Genomic DNA, 18,702 nt, shown 5'->3' on the forward strand with positions numbered 1-18,702 from the left:
GGTGCAGTGGCAGGCAGCATGGTTTTGTGCGGGGAAAATCGTATCTCAATATCTTGATTGAATTTTTGGAGAAGAGAAAAAAAGATTGATAAAGGTAGAGTGGTGGATGTTGTCTATTTGGACTTCAGCAAGATGTTTGACAAGGTTCTGCATAATAGACTGTTGAGTAAGGTTAGATCACATGGAATATAGGGAGAACTAGCCATTGGACACTCAATTGGCAGAAAGGTGATGGGTTGCTTTTCAGAGAGAAGGCTTGGGATCAGCAGGGTGCCACAAGGATCGGTGCTGCATCCACTACTTTTCCTTATTTAAATAATTTGGATGTGAATATAGGAGGTATAGTTTATAAAATAGCAGTCAACAACACAGTTGATGGCAAAGTGGACAGTGAAGGAAGTTGTCTCAGAGTACGACGGGACCTTGATCAGATAGACTGAAGAGTGGCAGATGGAGTTAAATTTAGATAAATGTGAGGTGTTGCTTTTTCATACCGCAAATTAGGGGAGGACTTACACACATGATGTCTGGGAGTGTTACCAGACAAAGAGACCTTGGAATGCAGGTTCGTAGTTCATTGAAGATAGCATTGCAAGTGAGGGACAAGATGAAGGAGGTATTTGGTAGTCTTGCCTTTAATGCATCAAATATTGGAGTTGGGAGGTCATGTCATGGCTATACAGACATGAGTTCAGCCACATTGAGAATACTAATAACCGCAAGATGTTGTGAAGTTTGAGAAAAGATTAACAAGGATGTTGCCAAGGTTGGAGGGTGTGAGCTGTGCGGAAAGATTGAATGAGCTGGGATTATTTTCCTTGGAATGTTGGAGGCTGAAGGGTGACATGACAGATGTTCATAAAATCATGAGGAGCATAGAGTGTGTGAATAGTCAAGGTATTATCCCCAGGTTCGGGGAGTACAAAACAAGAGGGCATATGTTTAAAGTGAGAGGGAAAAGATTTAAAAGGGAGCTAAGGGGGACCTTTTTCATGCAGAGTGTGGTGTATGAATGGAATAAGCTGCCAGAGGAAGTGGTGAAGATAGGTACAATTGCAAGATTACAAGGCATCTGGATGGGTTTATGAATAGCATGGGTTTAGAAGGATATTGGCCTTGTTGTGGCAAATGGGATAGATTAATTTAGGATATCTGGAGGGTAGCAAATGTTGTCCTCTTGTTCAAGAAGGGGAGTAGAGACAAGCCTGGCAATTATAGACCAGTGAGCCTTTCATCGGTTTTGTGTAAAGTTTTGGAAAAGATTATAAGAGATATGAGTTATATTCATCTGGAGAGCAATACATTGATAAGGGACAGTCAACATGGTTTTGTGAAGGGTAGGTTGTGCCTCCCAAATCTTATTGAGTTCTTTGAGAAGATGACCAAAGAGATGGATGAGGATAAAGTGGTTGATTGTGGTGTATATGCTTTTCATTAAGGCATTTGATAAGCTTCTCCATGGTGGACTATTGAACAAAACACAGAGGCATGGGATTAAAGATAATTTAGCAGATTGGATCAGAAATGGGGGTGGTGTTTGATGGGGAATGTTCATCCTGGAGTTCAGTTACTAGTGGTGTACCGCAAGGATCGGCTTTGGGACGACTGCTGTTTGCCATTTTTATAAATGACCTGGATCAGGGCATAGAAGGATAAGTTAGTAAATTTGTGGATGACATTAAGGTTGTGGATAGTACTGAATGATGTTGCAGTTACAGAGGGATATAGATAAGGTGATGAGCTGGGCTTAAAGGTAGCAAACAGAGTTTAATGCAGAAAAATGTGAGGTGATTCACTTTGGAAGGAGCAACAGAAATAAAGAGTACTGGGCTAATGGCAAGATTCTTGATAGTGTGAGTAAGCAGAGAAATCTTGGTTTCCATGTGCATAGATCCCCGAAAGTTGTCACCCAGGTTGACAGGGTCATTAAAAAGGCATTCGGTGTGTTAGTAGAGGGATCGAATTTTGGCTGCACTTGGAGTATTGTGTTCAGTTCTGGTAATTGCATTATAGGAAGGATGTGGAAGTTTTGGAAGGGGTTCCAAAGAGATTTATTGGATGTCGCCTGATATGGAGGTCAGGTCTTCTGGGGAAAGGCTGAGGGACTTGAGACTGTTTTCATTGGAGAGAAGTAGGTTGAAAAATAACTTAATTGAGGCATATAAGATAATCAGAGGGTTAGACAGGGTGGACAGTGAGAGCCTTTTTCCTCGGATGGCGATGGCTAGCACGAGGGGGGCATAGCTTCAAACTGAGTGAAGATAGATATAGGGACAGATGTCAGAGGTATTTTCTTTATTCAGAGTAGTATGGGGCATGGAATGCACTGCCTGCAACAGTAGCAGAGTCACCAACTTTAAGGGTATTTAAATGCATAAACATATGAATGAAAATGCAATAGTGTAGGATATGTAGGCTTAAGAGTTGTTCCACAGGTCGGTGCAACCTTGAGGGTCGAAGGGCCTCTGCTACACTGTGATGTTCTATGTTCTATGGCCAGTGTGGAAGAGTTGAACCGAAGGGTCTGCTTCTGTGCTGTACAGCTCAATGACTCTAAGTCAGGAGTGTGATGGACACAAAATGTTAACTGTGTTTTTCTCTCTCTCTCTCAGTGCACAGATGCTGCCAGACCTGCTGAGCTTATCTAACACTTTGTGTTTGTTTCAGATCTCCCAAACCTGCAAGACTTTGTTTTCCATAATGTAAACACTGACGCTAGTGCAGACACTGTGGGATTCTTCAACATGAAAGGAAGGCACACTGGATCTTAACATACCTTCTCGTATTTGTAGAATCATCACTTGCTCTGAAAATACACAATTAGACACAATCAATAAGTTTTACGGGAAGTGGAATTGAGGATGATCAGATCAGCCATGACCTCATCGAATGGCAGAGCAGGCTTGATGGGTCGAATGGCCTACTGTGATCCTATGCCTTGACATGAGGGCCCTTGCTTTAAGTTGCTCAGTGCTGACACATAATCAGACTCATTGGTTGAGGTCACATGTGCATTTTTATGTGTGTGAGAAAAATTGTGTGTGCGTGAGAAACAGTGTATGAGTGTGTGTGTATGAGAGAATGAGACAGTGAGAGTATATGCCTGTGTGAGGCACTGTACATAAAGGAGTGAGGTCATGTGCCTGTAAGAGCGTGCATGTGTGTGTTTGTGTTAGAGAGTGAGAGAGAGGGGTGTCTGTGCATAAGAGACAGGGGAGTCTGTGTATGTGTATGTGTATGAGAGAGAGGAGTCTGTTTGTGGGAGAGAGAAAGGAGTTGATTCCTGATGAAGGGCTTTTGCCTGAAATGTTGATTTTTCTGCTTCTCAGATGCTGCCTGTCCAGCACCACTCTTATCTTGACTCGAATCTCAACCATCTGCAGTACCCGCTTACGCCTGAGAGAGAGGGGGGTCTGTGTGCGAGAGGGAAAGTGTGCTTATATACTTGAGTGAGAGGTGGAAAGGGGAAAAATGATAGAGAGATATAAGGGATAAGCATCAAGGAATGCAGAGTGAGGGAGATGGAGAAAGGGAGAGAGACAGGGACAGAAGAGGGGTAAATAAAGAGAGAAGCAAGGACAATAACAGGGAGAGAGAGAAAGAAGGAGGAAGAGAGAGATCGAAGGGTGGAGGGATAGATGGAGACACTGCGGGAGGGACGAAGGGGTGAGAGTGAGTGAGTTGGGACAGAGAGGTGGAAAAACAAGATAGAGGGAAGAGAGAGTGAGGGAGGGAGATAGTGAGATGGGGGAGAATAGTGTGTTAGAGAGAGAGATAGGGAGATTAAGTAAGAGGAAGGAGGAGAGAGAGAGAGCTGTTCGGTAGAGTATGACAAAAGTGTGTGTGTGAAAGAGAGGGAGAGAAAGAAAGAAAAACATGAGATACAGTGATATAGTGTTCAGATAGAAATGGCGGTAGAGTGTTAACTGAGTAAGAGAGAAAAAGACAGTGACAAGGAATGTGAGAGATAGGGATATACAGATATTAGAAAGGAAGACAAAAGAGAGAGAATGGGTAAAGAGAGAGTGAATGTGGGAGAAGAAATGGAAGGGGGAGAGAAAGAGAGAGATGAGAAGATGGAGAGATGGAGAAGTGAGATGGGACAGAGAGAGAGGGGAACACAAACAGATTTAGAGAGACACACGGGGAGAGAAATGTTCTCAGGACCTGCATTTAATTCCCAGTATGGGTAGAGAGTGAATGCTGAATTTATAAATATCTGCAACTAATGCTGGGCCCAACCAGCAATGCCTACATCCTGTGAATGCATTAAAAAGACACACCAATTACTAATATGATTATGTTCAAAGTATCTATTTGGACCCTCAAGCCTGCTGCACTATTGAGTAGGACCACAGCTGATCCTGTATCTCAAAGCCATATCCATAGAATCCTTACAATGTGGAAATAGTTCATTCAGCCCAATGAGCCCACACCCACCTTCCAAACAGCACCGCACACAGACCCATCTCCCTAACCTAACCCTGCACTTGTCATGGCGAACCTATCTAGACTACACATCCCTGGACACTAAGGGTAATTTCCCTTGGCCAATTCAACTTAATTTGCACATCTTTGGATTTTGGGAGTGAATTGGAGCACTGGGAGGAAACCCATACAGACATGGGCAGAATGTGCAAATTCCACACAGTTGCCCGAAGGTGGAATTGAACCATGTCCCTGGTGCTATAAGGCAGCAGTGCTAGCCACTGAGCCACCATGCCACCCCCACATTTTGTCTTCATTTCACTTGGTTCCTTTCAAATCTCGACAATTATCTCTCCATTCAGATTCCTTTGTTTATCCTCACTTCCCAGCTTGTCATCATTTCAATCATACTCGCTTTTTGTTTCTCCACATCTGTTTCACTTTTAGCCACGGTGTACTGCATCTGCTATGTGTTTGCCCACTCACTCAAATTGTCTAAATCACTTCCTTTGCATCCTCCTCACAATCCTGGCCAGTTTTGTGTCATGAGCAAACTTGGAACTGTTGCATTTGGCTCCTTCATTAATATATATTGAGAGTGGCTAGGGCCCATGTATTAGTTCCTGCAGTATCTCACTAGTCATGATTTGCCTCTTGGGTAAAAGACACATTTATTCCCACTCTCTCTCTTGTCCATCAACTAATTCTCAATTCACATCAATATACTACCATCAAACTCTTGTCCTTTCACTTTGCATGTCAACCTCGTCTCAAATGTCTTCCGAAAAAAGCCAAATAAGCTACATGTACTGCTTCTCCCTTATTTATCCTTAGACCCTCAGAAAATGACGGTTGATTTATTAAGATTCTTCTGCCTCTCATAACCCATTCTGGCTTTGTCCAACGTCTTTAATGCTTTCTAAGTGTTCTGTCATCACGCTTTTTATAGATATTCCCAGAATTCCCCCTACTAACTGATGTTCAGCTATATCTGGTCTGTAATACTCAGTGTTTATTTTTGTCTCTCTCTGTTGCCTACTTTTTAAATAGAGGGATTTCATTACCTCCCCTCCAATATGTGGGAATTGTTCCCAAGTCTATAGAATCTTAAAGCATTATCAACAATGAACCCATTATATCCAGTTCTACTTTCTTAAGAATGTTGAGATATCAATTAAGAGTCCCTCAGGACTGATCAATCTTCAATCCCACTAATTTCTCCAATACCATTTCCCTATTATTACTGATTTCCTTCAGTTCCTCCCTCTCAATAGATGTTGGTTATCTGACATTTACTGGGAGATGATATATTTCCCTCTTTTGAGAAGACATAACCAAATTATCCATTCAAATCTTCTGCCATTATAATATCCCCTCGATTCAGACTGCAATGGACCTACAATTATCTTCATAAATACTTTTCTCTGCACATGCTTGCAGAAGCTTTTAGAGGAGAAAGTGAGGACTGCAGATGCTGGAGATCAGAGCTGAAAATGTATTGCTGGAAAAGCGCAGCAGGTCAGGCAGCATCCAAGGAGCAGGAGAATCGACGTTTCGGGCATGAGCCCTTTTTCAGGAAGAATGGCTCATGCCCGAAACGTCAATTCTCCTGCTCCATGGATGCTGCCTGACCTGCTGTGCTTTTCCAGCAACACATTAGAAGCTTTTACAGGCAGTTTTTAATGTTCCCTGCAATTTTAAACTCATTCGCTATTGTCCTGCTCTTGATCAAAATTTTTGTCTTTGTTTTCCAAATTCTACAATTCAATCATGCATATTCATTTACATGTACACTAGCACATGTGTACTCACAAACAGACACACTACCTTTATACACTCATGGGATTTGGATATTGCTGACGAGACCAGCATTTATTGCCTGTCTTTAATTGTGCTCTCTCTCCTGTAGCCTCTTTCTCTCTCTCTCTCTCTCTCTCCCCCCCACACCCTTAATCTCCTGCTCTACCGCACCCTCATTCTCTCTCTCCTGCACCCTCACACTCGCTCCATTTATGTATTTATGTCCTGCACCCTAACTCTTCCTGTATCTTTCCTGCACCCTCACACTCTGTCTTTCTCTCCCGTAACCTCATTCTCTATTTCCCGCACCTTCACACTCTCCTACTCTCTCCCACATTCTCACTCTCTCTTACAACCTCACATTCTCACTCTCTCCTATCCTTAGTCTCACTCTCTTCCCCACACCCTCACTCACTCTCTCTCTCCTGCACCTACACTCTCTCCCACACCTTCACTTTCTCTGGCTCTCCCCCGCACTCTCACTCTCCCTTTCTCCCCCTCTCCCTCACTCTCTGTCCCTCCTCTGTACCCTCAATCTCCCTCTCGTGTCATCACTCCCTCTCTCCTGCACACTCACACACACTCTCTCTCCTGCACCCTCAATCTCCTTTTCACCCCGCACCCCCCACCTCTCTCTCTCTCTCACACACACACACCTTCACTCTCTCGCTCGCACTCTCACTCTCGGACCCTCACTCACTCTCTCTCCTGCACGAGTGTGTTTGAGAGAGCATTTGGATGAGAGAGTTTGAGAGAGGGAGACTGTGCATGAAAGGTGTGAGAGATTGTGAGGAGTGCATGCAATAGAGGGTGTAAGTGTGTATGTGAGAGAGATATATTGTGCATGAGGGAGTGTGAAAGTGCATGTAAGAGGGTGCGGGAGAACAACAGTGTTGGAAAGTATGTGTGTGCAAGTGTGTGTGAGTAAGTGTGAGAGTGTGAGTGTGTGCACCTGTGTGTGTACGTATTTGTTAAACAGTCTGGGAAATGCCAGCACACATGTGCACTGCTGTCCGTACACAATAGGATTGTGCCTCTGTTCACATTCCCATTGTACACTGAGCTGAGGGCAGGAGCTGAATGACAGATTTATTCCTTGCATCCACCCTGAAATAGTGATAAAATCTGGAGATACGTACCGAGCAGTAAGAGAGCAGAGAAGATCTCCATCACAGTGCCCTGTCTGATCGATGTGTGTATTCAGTCAGTGACTCAGTCTGCTGTTTCCTGCTTGTCTGATCCTGCTGATGGCAGGGAAGTGGGCGGCGAAGTGGGCACTGCCAAAGGGTCTGAGACAAATTGAGATGGGACACAGTCATCTGTCACCAGGACATTTCTTCATCCACCACACCCCATTACCCTCCATTCCACCCCATGATTAAAAATCTCAGCCTTCAATACACTCAACGATGCAGGCTCGACAGATTGACTCCTTCTGGAGAGAAGAAATTCCTCATCACCAACAGACAAAAACTGACCCTTTGGGTCAGCGCTCTTCCCCACATTCAGTTCTTAGGGCGAAATAGGCTCAGTTATTCCTCCCCATCTCTGTTTCCAATCTGTCCCATCCCATTGTTCTGAAACATTGATCCTCTCGTTTTAGATTACACCACACAAGGAAGCATTCTTTCTCCAACTCTGCCAATCACCTCTTCAGCATCTTATATCCCTCAGTTAGATCTCCTGTACAAGAGGGATAGATTGCATTCAAGCTGGAGGGGGACCAATATTCTGGCAGAGGGATTTGTTCAAGCCACTGGGAAGGGTTTAATCTGGTCTGATTGGGAAGTGGGATCCACAGCATTGTGGAGATGAAAGAGAAGGTTGCGGTCAGTACAGAAGGTAATGACAGAAATTCCAAGGCAAAGGTACTGTTGGTAATCCTAATATTAGACAGGACAGACACAGGCATGGCAGGAAACAAGGAAAATCTTTGTTAAATTGCATTTATTTCAAGGTAGGAAGCCTGATAGGTAAGGCAACTGAACTGAGGGCATCGATTGTTATATGGGACTGGTATATTACAGCTATTACAGGAACATGGCTGAGAGAGGGACAGAACTTATCGCTCAATGTTCCGGGAAACAGATGTTGTAGGAAGGTTACAGAGGGAGGCAAGAGAGCATGGTGAGTTCATTTTTGATGAGGGAGAACATCACAGCAGTCCTGAGAAAGGACATTCTTTAGGGATGATTCACTGAGTTTATATGGGTATAACTGAGAAATAAAAAGGGCAAGATCACTTTAATGGCACCTACTACAGGCTTCCCCCAACAGAGGGAGATTGAGAGCAAATATATAAGGAGATCACAGAGAGCTGCAAGAATAATATTATGGTAATCATAGGGGCTTTCACTTTCCTGACATCGGCTGGGGCTGCTAAAGTGTTGAGGACTTGGCTGGAGAGAAATGTGAATGCGCTGAGGAAGAATTTCTCATGAGTCTGTACATGGCACTATTAGAGAAAAAGCAAAAGTTGACCTCCTCTTGTGAAATAAGGCAGGGCAAGTCTCAGAAGTGTTAGTAAGAGTGAATAGTGACCATACTTCCATTACTTTTAATAGCTATGGAAGAGGAAAGGCTCACAAGTTAAAGTTCTCAATTGGAGCAAGGCCAATTTTGATGGTTTTTAAACAGGAGTGTTCAATGAGTTGATTCAGGGAAGCTGGTTGCAGGCAAAGGGACATGTGGTAAATAGGGGGCTCTCAAAAGTAATTTAATGAGCGATGAGGGCCAGCATGTTCCTGGCAGAAGCAGGAAGCCCTGGATGACTAAAGTTGTAGAGGCCTTGGTCTTGGAAAGGAAGGAGGCATTTGAAATATAGGCAGTTGCCATCCAGTGACTTCCTTGAAAAATATAGAGGGTGTCAGAGTGTGCTTAAGAGAGAAATCAGTAGTATGAAAAGGGGACATGGAAAGATATTGGCAGATAAGGTAGAGGAGAATTCAAAGTACGTGAAGGACAAAAAAGTAACTAAGAAGAGAATAGGGCCTCTTAAAAATCAGCAAGGTACATGCAGAGGGCCAAAAGGTGGGTGAGATTTTAAATGAAAATGTCGAATCAATGTCAGGAGAATTACGTATTGCTCTGCATCTGCCCCAATGTCACTTTTCCTATATACAGGGCCGAGTCTTTGGCAAGAACTGAAAAGTCAAGCTTCACAAATAGCAGCATAATATTAGAAATGCTTACCCCAATTTAAAGACAACTGTCGCAAGTGAATCACTTCAGGAGTACGCTGTTGTGCTCCTGTTTTACTTACATGTGCATAGTACATGACACTGACCCAGCTAAACTGAGTCACTTCCCAAAGTGAACAGAACTCCTGATATTCCTGTTCATTTTTTTTTCAGGAAAAGTAGGAAAACACCCGAGTGGCCTGTGACAAGCAGTGCCCTTCACATCAAAGGGCAATGCTGTGTGAACAGATATTCCTGTTCATATCTGTTAGCCAGGACTCCCTGAGTGGACCAGACCATCAGCCCCAATCAGGGAACTCAGACTCTATGAGGTCCACCTGGCTGACCTCGTTCTAATCATTATCAGAGGGGGCTACGAAAACAGAACAAGGAGAATCTCCATGGATAAGCAGGGTCAAAGTTGGAAGCAGATGCTTCAAAACTATCAGTGAGAGTAAAAAAAATCAGGTTAAAAAGCAGAACTCAACAAGAAATCAGAATCACACATGGTTGGAAAAGGCGGTCAATGAGCACTGTTCAATTCAAACCTTAAGACAGACAAAGTGGAAAAATATCGAGGTAAGTCAGAGATTTGGACATCTTTCAGGAACACACAGATGGTGTTTAAAACAGAGAAAGTTTATTCTGAAAATAAGAATATACAAAACAAGCTTCTGTGATTATGTAAAAAGGAAAGAGTGTAGCAATCTATCAGACATATTCTAAAGACACAGGATTTTGGAAGATGATGAATGCTAAGCCAAGTTGCTTTTAAAAATGAAGAGGTGCTGTGCACCTTAGAAGTATTAAGGGAGGTAAGTTCCTGGGCCCTGATGGATCTATTCCAGAATATTGAAACAGGCAAGTGAACAAATTGCTGGAGCATTGACAGGCATCTTTGTATCTGATTTGGCCACAGGTAAGGTTCCAGAGAACTGGAGAATAGCCATTGATTAAGGGAGGGAGCAGGGATAATCCTGGAAAATGCCAGCCTGTGAGTCTCACTTCGATGGTAGGTAATATTTTTGAACAGATTCGCAGGGACAGGATCTGTATGCATTTTGAACCAATTGGACTTATTCGTGATAGACATCATTTTTTTGCAGGGGAGGTCATACCTCATTAACTTGATCAGTTTTTGAGGAGGAAGCAAAGATGATTGATGTGGGAAAACCATTGACAAGATCCCTCCTCGCAGACAGATTCAAAAGGTGAATTAACATTGTATCAGGAGTGAGCAAGGCAAGGTGGATACAGAACAGGCTCAGTCACAGGAGAGGGTAGCGGTGGATAGATGCTTTTCAGAATGGAGGGTTGTGACTAGTTGTGTTCGACAGGGATCAGTACTGGGACCACTGATGTTCATGATATACATGAATGATTTCGAGGAAAATGTGGATGGTCTAATTAGTAAGTTTACGGACATTACAGAGTTTGGTGGAGTTACAGATAATGAGGAAGATTGTTAGAGGATGTAGCAAGATCTACATCAGCTGGAGCATGGGCAAAAAAAAGTGACGGATGGAATTGGACAATGTGGTTTTTGGAATTCACGTACAGATGGAAATTATACAGTGAATGGCAGAACTCTGTGCTGCATTGATCTGGGTGTGCGGGTCCACAGATCACTGAAGGTGGCAGTGCAGGTAGATAATGTGGCCGGACAGACTGCCCAAAGTAATTCATTTATGATGAACTTCAATATAGTGGCCATAAATTAAAGCATGCTGAGAAGTAGAAACCAGCCTTGACTAAAGTGATTGTATTAATCTACATGCTGCAGAGTACAGACAGGCTGCAGCTGCCCACAGACAGTTTGCAAACAAACCTGACAGCTGTGGACCCTGCAATACACACCTGGAGTTGGACACTGAATGGGACAATGGAATGTCGCCCTCAGGACAATCAGGAGCATCAAGTCATTCGCTAGACACAGAGGCACCCTGCACCCTGATTTGGAGGGGTCTGTGTGCACCCAGTACCTATGATAATGGACACCTCAGGACCACACTGTCATGAAAGTGCCAACACCTGGTTGGGTCTGATCGAACAGGGTAATAAGTCTGATCAATCCATTGGCAGATCTTCAAGACACTTCCAAAAGGCCGTGAAGATTCAGAACAGTGAGAATTGCCGCAAAATCCTGCTCAGCGCAGTAACTCAAGAATAACAAGAAGAATCTGGGCGGCACGGTGGCACAGTGGTTAGCACTGCTGCCTCACAGCGCCTGTAGACCCGGGTTCAATTCCCGACTCAGGCGACTGACTGTGTGGAGTTTGCACATTCTCCCCGTGTCTGCGTGGGTTTCCTCCGGGTGCTCCGGTTTCCTCCCACAGTCCAAAGATGTGCGGGTCAGGTGAATTGGCCAAGCTAAATTGCCCGTAGTGTTAGGTAAAGGGGTAAATGTAGGGGTATGGGTGGGTTGCGCTTCGGCGGGTCGGTGTGGACTTGTTGGGCCGAAGGGCCTGTTTCCACACTGTAAGTCTAATCTAATCTAATCTAATCTAAACACCGAAAGAGAAGACACATCCAAGACCATGGAAGAAGAGGAAGACACCACCACATGGAGCCTGGCCAAGTTCAAGTGTGGTGGTATATGATCATTTAAAGTGATTTAAAGTCTAAGATTGTTTGTAGTGTGTATCGTTAGTTTATAGTAAACTTTATTGTTCTAATTTTAATTGTGTCAAATAAATGAGTATTATTGTGTATCATTATTAAGGTTCAACTCTCAGTTCCTTTGCTGAATATAAGAATTTAAACACACTGTGTGGCAGGTGCAACAATAAGATAGCAAAAACGCCTATGGCATGCTTGCCTTCATTGGAAGGGGCATTGAGGATAAGGGTAGGCAGGTTATGCTGCAGCTCCAAACAACTTTAGTTAGGCCACGTTTGGAATATTGTGTAGAGTTCTAGTCACCACACGTTCAAAAGGATGTGAATGGTTTGGAAAAGGTTTGGAAAAGGTTCACAAGGATGTTGCCTGGTAGGTGGGATTTTAGCTATGAAGGAAGGTTGGATAGACTGGGTTTATTTTCATTGGCCTGCAGGACACCAAAGGGGCGACCTGATAGAAATTTATAAGATTGTGAAAAACATGGATAGAATGGGAGGTATGAGGCTTTTTTTCCCCTGGGTGGTGGGGTCAATTACTAGGAGACACTAGGAGACAGGTGCTGGGGGAGGGTGGTGGGGAAGTCTAAAAGTGATGAACAAGGCAAGTTTTTCACACATGGGATAATGTGTACCTGGAATCCATTGCCGGAGATGGTGGTGGAAGCTGAGAAAAGAGCTACATTCAAAAAACACCTCGACAAATTGGAAGGAGCAGAGGGTTACAGATTAGTATAGAATGGCAAAATGTGTTGGTGGAATTTTGGAGGTTTAAAGAACCTGTTCCCATGCTGTATTCTCCTTTGTTCTTAATGCTTTAATGTTTCCAGGTGATCTTCATTCACTATTCCGAGATATAGATGATCAGGTATTAGTGATTTGTCTACCTTTAGCATCATTACATAGCCCAGCACCATTTCCTTCCTAATCATTTTTACCCTTCCACTCAACTTCTGGTTCTCTAACATGTCATTTAAGCGGGCATTGGATAGGCATTTGGAAGTTATTGGGCTAGTATAGGTTAGGTAGGACTCGGTCGGCGCAACATCGAGGGCCGAAGGGCTGTACTGCGCTGTATCCTTCTATGTTCTATGTTCTATGTTCTGTCCTCTTGAGTCCTCTTTTGTGAAGACAGAAGTAAAATACATGCCCCAATCTTCTGCCAGTTCTTTGTTCCCCAGTATAATTTCACTTGGATCCTTACTGCACTAGATCTACATTTATCTTTACAGACTCGTTATTCTCACATATTTATCGATGTTTTTACAGTCAATTTCTATGTTCACTACAATTTTACTGTCCTACACTATTTTCTACTCTTGACCATGTATTATCCTTGATTTCTAAAATGCTCCCTATCCTTAGGCTTGCTGTTTTATTTTCGAGGAGAAAGTGAGGACTGCAGATGCTGGAGATCAGAGCTGAAAATGTGTTGCTGGAAAAGCGCAGCAGGTCAGGCAGCATCCAAGGAACAGGAAATTCGACGTTTCGGGCATAAGCCCTTCATCAGGAATGAGGAAAGTGTGTCCAGCAGGCTAAGATAAAAGGTAGGGAGGAGGGACTTGGGGGATCAGTGATGGAGATGGGATAGGTGGAAGGAGGTCAAGGTGAGGGTGATAGGCCAGAGTGGGGTGGGGGCGGAGAGGTCCAGTTTCCTCATTTCCCCTCCCCCCACCTTGGCTCAGTCGAATCCCTCGAACTCAGCACCGCCTTCCTAACCTGCAATCTTCTTCCTGACCTCTCCACCCCCACCCCACTCCAGCCTATCACCCTCACCTTGACCTCCTTCCACCTATCACATCTCCATCGCCCCTCCCCCAAGTCCCTCCTGCCTACCTTTTATCTTAGCCTGCTGGGCACACTTTCCTCATTCCTGATGAAGGGTTTATGCCCGAAACATCAAATTTCCTGTTCCTTGGATGCTGCCTGACCTGCTGCGCTTTTCCAGCAACACATTTTCAGTTGCTGTTTTATTTTCTCAAGCAATCTTACGTCTCTGCTCTTTGATTCTGGAGAGTATAGAACCAATTTTGAAACTCATACCAGAGTCACCTTTCCTCCTTTTTCACTTGCATCAGACAGAAATGAGTAAATTCATAGGGTGCCATCTTTAAATATGAACCATTCCCTATCCACCATCAACCACTTTAACATGGCTCACATCCATCCTTGCCAATTTGTGTCTCTTACACTCATAGTTCCCTTTATTTAGATTCAGGATGCCAGCTTCTAGTTCAACAACTTGGCCCTTCGTCTTGATGAAGAATGCTGCATATTATGGTCAGTCTTCCCCACGGGAACTGTACATAACAAGCTTGTTAGTTTATGATTTCTCATTGCAACATATTCTATTTAGAACAGTCTGTTGGCTCATTGGTTCCTCAACGTTTTGGTCAGAAGAACCATCTCTTTCTCAATCACACACAAACTTCAAGAAAGCAGCTCACTACCACCTTCTCAAGGATAACTAGGGATGACCAGTAAATACTGGCCAGCCAGCAACACTCACATCTTATACATGAATACATGTCAAAAACACACATATACACCCATACTCATGGGAATAGTCCACCAGTTTGTTTTGTCCAATCCAAATGCAAATTGAAGTCACCCAGGATTACAGATGAACCCTTACAACAGAAATCTCTGATGCTTTGCTTAATGCCAGAATGTGTTTGTAGGAAGGCTAATGGAATGTGAGCCTTTATTCCAAGAGGATTTGAGCACAGGAGGAGTGAAGTCTTGTTTCAAACACATCAGACTTCGGTTAGGATGTACCTTCAGGACAGTGTGCAGTTTGGGTCTCCATGGTACCTCAGATGGTATTTCCATGTAGAGCAAGAGCCATGAAGACTCAGCAGCTTTTCCTTGATTTGGGGATGATATCACATAAAGAGCAAGTGGGCAAACTGGGCCTGTGTTATTAAGGGATTGGACAGATGAGCAATGATAACATTGAAAATATAGTAACCCAACTCTTAAAGGGAGGGACATGGTAGATACAGGTTTAATGTTTGCTACTTAAGGGTAACGAGAGCCAGGGAGGATCTTGGAACAAGGGGGACTTTGGTCCGAGAAAAGAGTTTATTTTGTTTTGCTCAGTGGTTTGTGATCCTTTAGCTTTCTGTACCTGCAGGAGTCTGGGTCGCACTATCTCTGTGTATGTTTAAGGTAGAGGCTGGTAGATTAATGAATATCGATTGTTAATTGGGTTATTGGAATGGGGTATGTAAAATGCATTAAAATACTTGTTCAGCCCTGATCATGTTCAATACAACAGCAGGTTCAAGGGGCTGAATGGCCCACTCATGTTTGTATGTTTCTCTGTTGCGAAAGCAGCCCTTCGTGTTTCTTAACATTCTCAGAAATTTTCTCAAGTACTTTCCTTCCCTAATCATGAATCTCTGCTCGAAAATGTACAATTTATAGATTTGTTAGCTCAAAGGTTTGTTCTCTAAATTAATGCAGTGGCGATGAAAATGTAATGTGTGAGATTAGATCCGAGCTGTCCTTTGTCTCAGGGAGGGACTGAAGATTAGCAATGACTGTGTCAAGCCAAATCAAAGCAAGTATGTCCAGTAAGAATATTGGACAATTTTGTGTTTCTGTAAATGACAGCTTCAACACGTTTTTATTTAACTTCTGGCCCGGAAAAGCTGCATTAGCAACTCTGCTATTTCATGTACAATCCAAGTAAATTGGAGTCTAAGTGAAGAAATTATGTCTGTGAAGAGAGATAGATTGGATAAGATAGATTAAATGAATAGATAGACATACAGATAAGACATTTCCAGCTTAAAGTTTGAACACTATGTTTAACAATGTTGCAGTAAAGACACCATTGTTTAAGAGAGACCCACAAAGGAGTACACGTCCATCAAAATTTCACCATTCCTTTAACAATGTAACTACTGAGCCCTGACCACCTTTCTGACATCATCCTGTCGGGGGAAAAATATCAATTATTAATTGCAAGGATTTGTTGCTGAACATACTGTTAAGGACGGAGTTACTCCAGTGAGATTTAAAAGTAAAGAAAAAGTTCCAATCATAAACATTGACTCTTAACCTGTGTGTAAAAAAAAGCCCTATTTCGACAACAACAGAATTCTATAGAAATTCTACATCATCTGACAATGTTTCCCACTGAATTTGTGCTAGAATTTAGACACTTAATAAACCATTTGATGTGTTACTTACTATTGTGGTGGAACAGGAGAATCCAGCTAATATTTGCACATAACAGCTCACAACAAAAAGGAATAGGTGTCAATTCTTCCCAGAACAGAAACACTCCTGAAGCTAGCAGTCTCTCCAAGTATCTCTCTCCCCACAGAGTGTGGGAATTGCACTGACAAACTCTGCAGGAATCTGCACACTTCTTTCTTATTTCGACACTTCCCTTTTCATATCTTTTTTTATCTACAAATGGACTTCCAGCACAGTCAGTGCAGTGTTTTTTTTAAACAATATGCGTAAAAGCAATGTCGCAATTGCTTGGCTCAATGGAAATAATAAAAGAAAACTTGCAAGAAAGTAAAACCATATTGCTATTGCAGATGGATGGGGATTAGCACTATTTTTAGAATTGTATCTCACTCTGTAGTATACAATAGGCAGAACCGTTTTTTATTAATGTGAGGGCACCGTGCAACATGCCACATATGTCATTCCAACTGGAGGCAACATCTCAACATTTCTGATATATCCACAATTAAGTGATGGCCTTGTCACCTGCAGCAGAGAGAAAGAAAATAGATGAAAATGCATCAGCACAAGTTACAAGCTTTGAGTTGTGGCATTGGTGTCGGTTGTCTTCGACATCATTGGGCCCAGCTCAGGACTCGAGGTGGCAACATTGGCATTGGCTTTCAACAACAGGGAGCCTCTGCAGTTGATGGAGAAAACAGAATCTATGGTCGGTATCAGACATGATCAACAGGAGCAGCAGTTTCTTCAGTAGCAATGTGGGTGACCCAGTGTGGGCTCTCCTGGGGTGGGTAAAACTGTGTGGGTAAAACATGGCACAGAGGAGGAGATCAGACCCTTGTAGCAAGTGCAGTCCAGGGTCACTAAACACATTCGAAAGACTGGAATGTTTGACTTTTTACTGTATTTCTTCATTTTTTGACTCAATACAAAGAATTACTGTAACTTTTAACTTTGTTCTTTCTTTTTATCCTGTTCTTATGATTCTGTACCTAGTTACTTGTACCTAAGATGGTGCCTTGTGTGGCGACATTAAACACTTTTCACTGTACTCCTGTACTTGAGTACATACGACAACAAAATCAAAATCTGAGAAGGGGCGATGTTAAACCAGATTTGGGTGTCCCCTATACGCCAGTCATTGAATATAAGTATGCAGATAGAGTCATAGAGTTATACAGCACAGAAACAGACCCAACTCATCCACGCTGACCAAATATCCTAAACTGATCTAGTCTTATTTACTAGCATTTGGCCCATATCCCTCTAAATCCTTTCTATTCATGTACACATCCAGAAGCTTTTTAAATTTTGTAATTGCAAACATCTCCACCACTTCGTCTGACAGCTCATCCCATACAGTCTTCACTCTCTGCATAAAAAGGTTGCCCCTCAGGTAACTTTTTAAATATTTTCCCTCTCACCTTCAATCTTTTCCCTCTAGTTTTGGACTCCCCTACTCTAGAAAAAAGGCTTTGGCTGTTAACACTATCCATGTCCCCCATGATTTTATAAACTCTGTGCAAGTCATCCTGATGCTAAAGAATATGTGAAATGGATGAAAATAGAGGGATTGTATCCTGATAGTGAATACAGTTTTAGTTTGGAATAGCAAATGCATTGACACAGGCTTGTAGGGCCGAAGGGCCTGTTCCTGTTCTTTGTCATCCCTGATCCTCTGACACTTCAGGCGAAAAAGCTCCAGTCTATTCAGCCCATCCCTCTAGCTCGAACCCTCCAACCATGCCAACCTTTTCTGAACCCTTTCAGGTTTAACAACATACTTCCTATAGCAGGGAGACCAGGATTGAAAACAGTACTCTAAAAGTGACCTCGCCAATGCCCTGTACAGTCGCAACGTGACTCTCAGTGATCTGACCGATGAAAGCAATTGTGGCAAATGCCTTCCTTATCACCCTGTTAACGGACAACTCCACTTTCAAGGACCTATGCACCCACACCCCTCGGTCTTTTTGTTCAGGAACACTGCCCAGAATCATCCCATTGCCCAGGTCCAGATGCAGGTGACAGTAAAGAAACTGAATATTGACCTTCATAGTGAGAGGATTAGAGTACAGGAACAGGGATGTCTTGTTGCAGTTGTACAGAGCATTGCTGAGCCAACGGTTGGAAGATTGAGTACAGTCTTGGTCTCCTTATCTGAGGAAGGATGTTCTTGCTCTCGAGGGGTTGCAGCAAAGTTTTATCAGATTGATTCCTGAAATGGTAGGACTGACGTACGAAGGAGATCTAGTCAGTTTGGATTATATTTGCTGGAGTTTAGACAAAGGAGAAGTTGCGGTGGGGTGGGAGAATGTCTTAAACCTACAAACATTCATCATGACTTCGACGAGTTTGTTGCAGGCAAGATGTTCCCAATGATCCACAGGATTCCAGAAACAGGAATTAAATTTATGGATAAGGGATAAATCTTTTAGAACTAAGGAGCCCATGTCTTTGCTCAGAAAGTG

The 18,702-nt window shown here is 43.1% G+C and overlaps 1 protein-coding gene across 6 annotated transcripts in view; it reads right to left on the reverse strand.

The window, feature by feature from the left end:
- LOC132837093 (Fc receptor-like protein 5) overlaps window positions 1-18,702 on the reverse strand; it is an 85,093-nt gene that overhangs the window by 36,636 nt on the left and 29,755 nt on the right. For 3 of the 6 annotated variants that reach the window (XM_060856785.1, XM_060856784.1, XM_060856779.1), the window contains exons 1-3: window positions 16,223-16,343; window positions 7,368-7,517; window positions 2,777-2,806 (exon numbers count right to left, since the gene is read on the reverse strand). In XM_060856785.1, the coding sequence (XP_060712768.1) occupies window positions 2,777-2,806; window positions 7,368-7,398 (61 nt within the window). In that variant the 5' untranslated portion in view covers window positions 7,399-7,517; window positions 16,223-16,343. Of the gene's footprint in view, window positions 1-2,776; window positions 2,807-7,367; window positions 7,518-16,222; window positions 16,344-18,702 lie in introns of those variants that run through there. The other 3 variants (XM_060856780.1, XM_060856782.1, XM_060856783.1) reach the window with 2 other exon arrangements.

The sequence above is a fragment of the Hemiscyllium ocellatum genome, chromosome 49 (genome assembly GCF_020745735.1).
Source record: "Hemiscyllium ocellatum isolate sHemOce1 chromosome 49, sHemOce1.pat.X.cur, whole genome shotgun sequence".
Lineage (NCBI taxonomy): Eukaryota > Metazoa > Chordata > Chondrichthyes > Orectolobiformes > Hemiscylliidae > Hemiscyllium > Hemiscyllium ocellatum.